Genomic DNA, 7,106 nt, shown 5'->3' on the forward strand with positions numbered 1-7,106 from the left:
GAGAGAGAGAGAGATGAGATTTGTGTGGGTTTAATTCTATAAAGGGTAATAATGTCTTTTGCATGAGAATCATTGAAATGGGCTAAGAGAAAAGATTTACATTGAAGTGGGTATTAAAATCCTTGTTTTTATGCATTTGGGCATTTTCTCTTGTTTTTTTTGTCGGTGTCTCTGTTGAGTTGCAATATATTCATATTGTGAGGACTAAATTGGAAATTTGGAACATTATAAAATTCAAGGACCAAACAGACCACAATGGTAACATAGGCGGAACCAAAGAGTTAAAGATTTTGGTCGGTTCTCCATTTTAACAGTTACCTCTTCCTCTCTCTAGCTTCTTGCTGTCCCAAAATCCAGGGAAAGCAGACTCGAGAGCAGACCCATAACTAGACTCCACGAAAGAACCAAGCTTTTCACCTTTTGGCGGATCAATTGGGAGATCTGGGTAGAGCTCGGAGAAACATATATACCCAGTTGATTCAAGGAAACATAGAAAAAGATGAATATATTCAGATTAGCGGGAGATATGACGCATTTGGCTAGTGTTCTTGTTTTGCTTCTCAAGATCCACACTATCAAGTCCTGTGCTGGTCAGTCTCCTCTTCCCTCTTTTCACTTGCTGTTGATTTAGTTCCCCATTCGGTTGTGTTTTATGTTCTATTTATTTGTGGAGAAAGAGTTTAGTTCATTGAGCTTAAATTTATACGATTTGGGGTTGAATTTATTGCATAAATGGGTAGAATGTGTTATGGGTATGGATGTGCCGGAAAGCGCGGTAAATTCGCCAATGACATTGTCCTGACTTCCCTTTGGAAGATGTAGATTTGGGTTTACGTTTTACTTGGTAGTTAATTCCATGTATGGAAGAAATGGAGGTTATGGAGTTAGGTGTGGATGGGGAAGAAGTGTTTTTATAAGGTCATAACTAGTGGTTACGAAGTATTGCAAAGGTCAGATGATGTTATGAGTGCCGATACTCGATAGTAGGATGCCAAGAGAGGTAATGTGGTTCATTTGTGAGGTCATAACTTGTGGTTAAGATGATGTGCCATTATACTTGCTATACGCCTATATGGGTGATAAATGGTTTCAGAACCTTTCTTTCTTTGGGATAAGTGAACGAGTTAAGTGAAAATGGGCATTGGAGCCTATTATTATCAGGGAATTAGCAGGAATGTTCAGGGTCATGGTTTGCTCCCATCTACCTACCCAACTAGTTTCTAGGTTGCCGTCCTCCTAAAGGTGTTAGGGTTGGCAGGGTGCCCAGTTTCGAGCCTGGGATGGTGAAGCTGGTGTTGGAGAACTCTTGGTATCAAAATAAGGAAAAACAGAGAAGGAAAAGAAAAGGCAGGCTTTTGTGTACGGAAGCCAAATGGTAGCTGGCTATTCAAAGGAGAGGTGCCATACAACGGAATTTCATGTGATTGCAGATGTCTACCAAGTTGTAAAGTTATTCTTTTAGAAAAGATTAGTTATGAAACACTTGACTGTAGTACGTAAGTTGCAAACTCATTCTTTCCGTGAGAGACAAATTCTGTAGTATAGTTAAAATATTGAGTAAATAGTAGAAAGAGAACTTGTTTATTAGGATACGGGAAGTACATGCATCCTAAAATAGGGGAAAATACGAGAAATTCCATCATATGCTTGATAAACTAGCATAATCCTAGGGATTACTATGATTTAGGCTGATATTATTGATAAAAGTAAAATTGAATTACGGAAGAAACATAAAGAAAGAAAAAAAAAGTGAAAAGATGAAGGCTGCTAATGATGCCTTGGGTGGGTAGGGTGGGAGATGCTTTTGTTGATTAGATTATTGAGGACATTCTACATCTACCCACTTCTATCAATCATGGTTTTTTCCCCCTGTTAGTATACTTAACTTTTACCAAGTACCTTAAGGTCTCATCCAATTGTATACTGCTATCGTAGACGGTCGATATAGATTTATACCTAACTATGTTTGTATGCATTAGTGTTTATATACTACTGTTTTAGAGGAGACGTCTGCAAATTTGAAATGTGGGGACATATCTATCTTCAACCTTGAAGTCCAATGACCGCGCTGTGCATATTTAGATTATCTTTCCATGATCATTAATGCCAAAATCATCCAAACTGGAAATCATGTTGCCATTTGGTTATTGTTGTTAACAAAAATTGGTAGATTGTTCAGTGTAGATGCTCAAATGGTTCCAAATTTTGGCTGATTGTTCTGCAGGAATGATCCTTGCAGAGAGAAGGAATGGTTTTGACTATTGAACTATAAAGCAGTGTGACATCTGCATTTTCAAATTTTGGATTTGCACTTTTAAAGAGTTTTGCTTGTTATTATACTGATTCTAAAGAGACTTTGACACATTTGATATTGGCATCCGACAAATATTGGGAGATAATGGGTCCTTTTGAAACAATACCACACACTTTGAAGTAAATGTATAGCGTATATCAAGGACCTGTGAAGTTTTTTGTATGAAAGTTCCCAATGTGGTGCTAAATATACAAGGTCCAGAATTCAACTTGCTACAGAATAAACACATGCAAAACTGTCGAGTTTTGTTGTGGCAATTAATGTATCCTGACCTATCCATTTTTAGTACTATTTTAATATATGCCTGCTTGGAAGTTGGAACTCATGTTTTCTCTGAAACAAATAAATTTTTGACTTCCCTCGGTTTATACAGGTGTTTCCTTGAAGACTCAAGAACTCTATGCTCTTGTCTTTGCTACCCGCTACTTGGATATCTTTGTTAGCTTCTACTCAGTTTATAATACCCTCATGAAGTTGATATTCTTGGGTAGCTCTTTCTCAATTGTTTGGTATATACGGCACCACAGGATTGTTCGTAGATCGTATGATAAGTCTCAAGACACATTTCGCCATCATTTTCTTCTACTCCCTTGCCTGCTTTTGGCCCTGGTCATCAATGAGAAATTCACTTTTAGAGAGGTATCATTTACTACCATTTTGAGATGTTGTTCATATCCTATTTGGAGCATGTGACCATATTGCTATATTCAGTAAAATTATCGATGGAGAGCATCTACTGTGAGGATCACATTGTTCAACTACTTGTGTGATCTAACCAAATTGATTAATCAGGTGATGTGGGCCTTTTCCATATATTTGGAAGCAGTCGCCATACTTCCTCAGCTGGTGCTGTTGCAAAGGACAAGAAATATTGACAACTTAACAGGCCAATATGTAGTCCTCCTCGGGTAATTCTCCTTTTAAACAATTTTCTTATTGAATTCTATAATTACCAAGATTCAGCTAGGAAGAATTTTTATCTGCTGTTCAAAATCACAACTTTATTTCCATCATGGTTTACCCTGCTATTCCTTTATGCTCATTAGTTTGTTTCCCCTATTGTTAGACTCTAAAGTTTTATAGATGCAGTTGGATAAATTACCCTTTCTATTACATCGATTTCGTTCCTGTAGTATTACAGAAACATGTGAGTTACTGGTTCAGATGAAACAGCATTATCAGATAACAGAATAGTAAACTTTTTGTTAGTGTTGTTGATGTCTACTCTTGTTACTTTACCTTTCAATATCTTATTCCATATTCTCATATGAAAAGGAATACGATAATTGAGAACTGTAAGGCTATCATGAAGCCACTTGCAAAATTGTAAAGAAAACAAGGTGTATTTGATTCTTCGACTCTTATAGTTTTATAACGTAAATGGCAGTTTCACAGATCAAGTTCTGCTATTAAACATATGGTTATTTTCTCTGATTATTAAGAATATCAAACCATACTGACCTTGAGAAAAAAGGTATGGTTTCCACTGTTTTTCCTATTGTAGTAAATAAATTCTTACAATAAATCTCTTCCAATTTTGGTTGAAGAGCCTTCCCCTCCCTGAGTACCATCCCTACACCTTTTGACCTTGAAATCAGTCCAGGAAACTGAACCACCAAGGCTGGAAAGTGGGCTGATGACAGAAAAGCAGTTTAGTAATTAGAAACTGAGTTTATAGATTTATTGTTGTTTGTTGCCATATATGAACACCATTTCCAACTTGATCTTAAAACTGTATCGTGTATTGTGTTCAATCTAATAGAGGTTTGAGGCTAAGTTACATGATCTTGATCTCTTGAGTTGGTTCAAGTTAGTGATATGTCTGGACTCTGGATATTATTGCCTGATCAGAGTTTCTGTTTTGAAAAGCTTTTGACAGGTGTGGCTGAAAGAATTGAGAAAATGTAATGAACCCAGGTGGATAGGTTACCTTGTCACTCTTTTTAAAGTTTGCCTGAGCTTACTGATTTAGAATAAGGCCTATGTAATATATGCAAATCGACTACTCTTTTTGAGTATATTTCATCGAATCATGTATGCAAAGCATATCCAATCTCAACTAGCACATGTTTTAGCAGTGATACTGTAAAGAGATGAAATTCAGCAGCTACCTGAAAGAGTGATAAAATTTCAAGTTAGTGAGCAATTGAACTAGTGAAGTTTAGCTTTTTTAAGGTACAATCTTCACCATGGTTTGATAGTGAGTTTAGAAATCGTATATAATGAGATTGGGACGAGATGATACTTTCTGTAGGTTATTGAAAATGTCAGCAAAAAATTCCATTAAAGTTTGAATTGCATATCTATTGTTTGGAGGAGGGAGTGCGCATTTCAATTGGAAGTGTTGCATACTTTACAAAGGAGATGTTTAGCATACATTTTTTTATCACAAAGATCTAGCAGTTCTAGATCTCTATTAGCCCACCAACTGTGTCTCAAGCTGGTACCTCCTGCTTTGTGTATGTTTTTCACTCTACCTGTATCAGATGAAGATGTTCCAACAGCAGATGGAAGCGCACAGTCCCGAGCTCATAGATAGATTTATGAGCTTCATTTTTTAGTCCTTGTCTTTTCTTTTAATCATAGATGTATGGAGTTCATGTAAAGGCTTCTTGGTTCTAGAGGTGTCCGAAAATTTAGGAGTTTGTTGTGATTCAATAAGCATTTTACAATTTGTCACCCCTTAGTACATATGAATTTATTTTTATTCGTGTCCAAGCTTATATATCGGTTGAAATTGTGTGAGCACTTGTGTTAGCATTTTCATCTTGGTTTTCTTAATGCAGGGCATATCGAGCATTGTACATATTGAATTGGATTTACCGCTACTTTACTGAGGAAGGCTTTGTCCACTGGATAAGTAAGACTCTTTCTCATGAATACACATCAAAGCATATTTCCACTTGAATGTTCTGTTATGCATTAGCAATATTAAAACATCAGTTTTCATCTTTTATGTCATACATAATAAATGCACATTTTGTTAGTAATTTCTTTTCTGGGCCGAATACGAACATCTCAATCATATCCCTGTTCTTCTCCTGCAGCTTGGATGGCAGGGATAATCCAGACCTTACTCTATGCTGATTTCTTCTATTATTACTTCCAGAGGTACGTTTTTCATTTTTTGTATCACAAACGATGTTGATAAAAATGTACAAGACAATGACTTACATATTCGTATTCTGCAGTTGGAAGAACAATGTAAAGCTCCAGTTGCCAGCTTGAAAACGCATCTTACATGAATGGGTTGCAATAGGACACTTGAATCTATGGTAGTTTTAGATGATGGTCTTATTTTCCTTGAATTTGTGGTCTAAATATGTCGGACTCGGGGACTTCGCCATCTGACTGGTATTGGACGCGATAACATTGTGTAGCAAACTAGATTTATAGTTCTAGTGCATTTCATACAATCTCTACCAAAATGCTTGTAGGAACCAATATTCTGAATGTGGATTATTATATTGCAATTCTTTGTCAGGCCAAGTTCTGATTCATATATGTCAAAAAGATACAGAAGTTGGAGTTGGTCAAGTTTGCCTAGCCAATAATTTGTGAAGTGTGTATGTTTTAGAATAGACTGTCAGTTTCTGTAACTGAGGAAAACATTCAAAGAGAGTAAATACTTGTACAGCCAATTGCATATCTTCACATTGGCAAAAAAGAACAACTGTAATAACATTTCCGAACTGTCAACCCTAATGTTGCCCACAATTCATAGTCCTACCTGAATTCCCAACCCTAGCGACGATACATTGTCGACTCAAAGTGCTCCAGAAAATCATCAAAATTGTTCACCAGATGTTCGTTGCTCGAACAAAGTCATCCACCTAAGTTAAGAAACTCAGTCAAGTCCAGAACCCCTTGAGATACAGGTAGAACTGCTTCAGAACATGGAGTAGGAGTTGTTCTCTGCATTCTTTTTACTATTATTGGATCATTTGGATGTCCATCATTTTAAAAGCAAATATTTTAAACTCATTTTCCGTTTAGAACCAGGAATTAAAACTGTAATAATATCACTAATATGTGAAATACAAGAGGGTTATGGTTAAACCTAAAGAACACAAAAGATTAAGAAATAAAAAATAAATAAAACCCTAAAAGAACCCAAATCGTAGAAGACAACAGTGGACTAAGATGATTTGCATAGAGATCTCAACTCAGATCTGTCCCCTGATTCCTCACAGCTCTCCAAAAATTCATCTAACTCAAACATGAGACGTTCGTTTTCTCGAACCTTGTCATCAACCAAGTTTAGAAACTCAGTCAAATCATAAACTCCCTTGCTATACTTGTAGAGTTGACCCAGAAATTCGATATACTTATCTGAATCTTTAAGAATTCCCTGCACTTTGTCGCAGAAAGAATACCCTTCTATTTTCATCATTCTCTTCCTGGATTTCTCCTGCACACGCTTCAAGTCTTTCACGGCGATTCTGAGCTTCTTCTCTTCAATTTCTTCTGATTTCGGTATGCGGGTGAAGGTTTCTCCGATTATGTTGATTTTCATCTTGAATTTCTTCTTCTCTTTCACAGAAAAGTTTATGGGCGAAGAGTGTAGGTGCGACTAAAGAGACTGGAAGGAAGCTAGGGTTTCTGAATTTTAATGGAGAGAAATTGAGAAAAGGGTATTTATAGCAGTCCATGGTCTTTCCAACCCCTGAAAGGAATGCATTATTTCCCATTCCCATTCCCATTAGGAGTTTAGTTAAATGTAAAATTAAGGAGAAATTACTGGTCACTCCATTAACTTCCACGTGTTCGACAGTTTACTCAATTAACTTCA

General features: G+C 36.5%; 1 protein-coding gene across 1 annotated transcript; it reads left to right on the top strand.

The window, feature by feature from the left end:
• Positions 1-257: 257 nt before the first annotated feature.
• LOC101310017 (ER lumen protein retaining receptor-like) lies at positions 258-5,785 on the top strand. Its single transcript, XM_004296716.1, has 7 exons — positions 258-590; positions 2,688-2,953; positions 3,107-3,222; positions 5,101-5,174; positions 5,362-5,425; positions 5,506-5,589; positions 5,752-5,785. Exons 1-6 carry the CDS (start codon positions 500-502, stop codon positions 5,540-5,542), a joined length of 648 nt encoding a protein of 215 aa, XP_004296764.1. The 5' UTR covers positions 258-499; the 3' UTR covers positions 5,543-5,589; positions 5,752-5,785.
• Positions 5,786-7,106: the final 1,321 nt, after the last annotated feature.

Source organism: Fragaria vesca, linkage group LG4 (assembly GCF_000184155.1).
Source record: "Fragaria vesca subsp. vesca linkage group LG4, FraVesHawaii_1.0, whole genome shotgun sequence".
NCBI lineage: Eukaryota > Viridiplantae > Streptophyta > Magnoliopsida > Rosales > Rosaceae > Fragaria > Fragaria vesca.